Source organism: Buceros rhinoceros, unplaced genomic scaffold, assembly GCF_000710305.1.
Source record: "Buceros rhinoceros silvestris isolate BGI_N320 unplaced genomic scaffold, ASM71030v1 scaffold28416, whole genome shotgun sequence".
Taxonomy (NCBI): Eukaryota; Metazoa; Chordata; class Aves; order Bucerotiformes; family Bucerotidae; genus Buceros; species Buceros rhinoceros.
The window spans coordinates 1,803-3,129 of record NW_010418555.1 but is presented as its reverse complement, the minus strand read 5'-3'; the positions used below and the strand labels follow the sequence as shown (position 1 = coordinate 3,129).

General features: G+C 62.2%; 1 protein-coding gene across 1 annotated transcript in view; it reads right to left on the bottom strand.

Annotated features, from left to right (window-relative positions):
* The window catches only part of FXYD6 (FXYD domain containing ion transport regulator 6), a 1,202-nt gene extending 462 nt beyond the window's left edge, over positions 1 to 740 (bottom strand). The window contains exons 1-4 of the mRNA XM_010138596.1: positions 683 to 740; positions 440 to 481; positions 237 to 311; positions 105 to 141 (exon numbers count right to left, since the gene is read on the bottom strand). Coding sequence (XP_010136898.1) covers positions 105 to 141; positions 237 to 311; positions 440 to 481; positions 683 to 740 — 212 coding nt within the window. The remainder of the gene's footprint in view (positions 1 to 104; positions 142 to 236; positions 312 to 439; positions 482 to 682) is intronic.
* Between the last annotated feature and the right edge of the window lie 587 nt (positions 741 to 1,327).

Genomic DNA, 1,327 nt, shown 5'->3' with positions numbered 1-1,327 from the left:
TTCAGAGGGCCCAGCCACTCTGCCAGCTATGGGAGGGAGCCTGGGGAGAGCCAAGAGCTGAGCAGAGGCTCTCTACTGTTCCCCCCCAGGCTGCCCTCACTCACCTGGGCTTCTGGTTGAAGCTGCATCTGCACCTCCTGCCTGCAAGGAGAGAGGAGCACCGTGAGCGTTGCCAAAGCGGCTGCATTCTGTGAGAACAGCCCCCAAACCCGGCATCCGCCTGGTCGCCGACTTACTGAGGATGAGGAGAATGCCCACAGTGAACAGCACCACGGCAAACACCAGCCCCCCGATCCTCAGGCTCTGGTAGTCTGCAGAGAGGAGACACAGGGGCTTGCTCCTGCTGCGTTCAGCGAAGGGGGCAGCCGCTTTTGCTCCCCACCAGGTATGCGCACCCGTCCCTGCCAGCACACCCACCCTCCTGCACAGCCACGCTCACCATAGTTGAAGGGATCCTCCTCCTCTTTCTCTTGGGTGGCCACTGGAAATAAGCAGACAAGGGTGTGAGGCAAGTGAACTCCCCAGCTGAGCCCCTGCAGCCCCCCACTGCCCCATGCTCTGCTCCAGCCCCACAGCCCACTCCCAGCCCCCTTGGATCTGTGGGGCAGCCGTACCCCTGGGCTCCGCAGCCTTTCCCCACACCCCTACCACCTCCTGCATGCGGGAAGCTCTTGACACTTACCGTCTGCCAGGGCGGCGGGCAGCAGCAGGGAGCACAGGAAGATGAGCACTGCCTCCATGGCTCCTGCGGGAGAGGGGAGAGGAGGGCTTCAGCTCCCAGCTGGCTGGTGGAGGGCACCACGACGGGACTACAGGCAGCCCACGCCCAGCTGTGCGGACAGAGCCGTTGCAGCCCACACCGTGGGAGAAGGAGACCTGGTGCCATAGCTGTGCCCAGCCCGATGGGAACATGGCAGCTCACAGAGGAGGGGAAGGGTGTGAAGACGGACAGACTTTTTGTGGGGTTCTCTTGGATGTTTTCAACTACCTCTGCACGCCGGCTCTGCTCCTGGCACGGATCTCAGCGCAGTCTCAAGGTTGTGCTGCAGGCAATGGGGCCAGCACAAGGGCTCTGATCTCTCCATCAAGGTCAATACCGTGCTTTTTGCCCAGAGCATACCTTAATTTGTCCCAATTAGCACAGCAATTACGTTCCTACAATGAGGCCAGTGGCCCTGGTGGGACATGAGCTCACAGCCACACTCGCCCCACCCCGGCTCCCCACGCTCACCTGTGGCAGCAAGGAGAGACCGTAACTACTCCTCTGTCCCCGCTCCCAGCCGAGCCTGGCCCTGTCCCTCCACAAGCACTGACCCGCTGCCCTTGG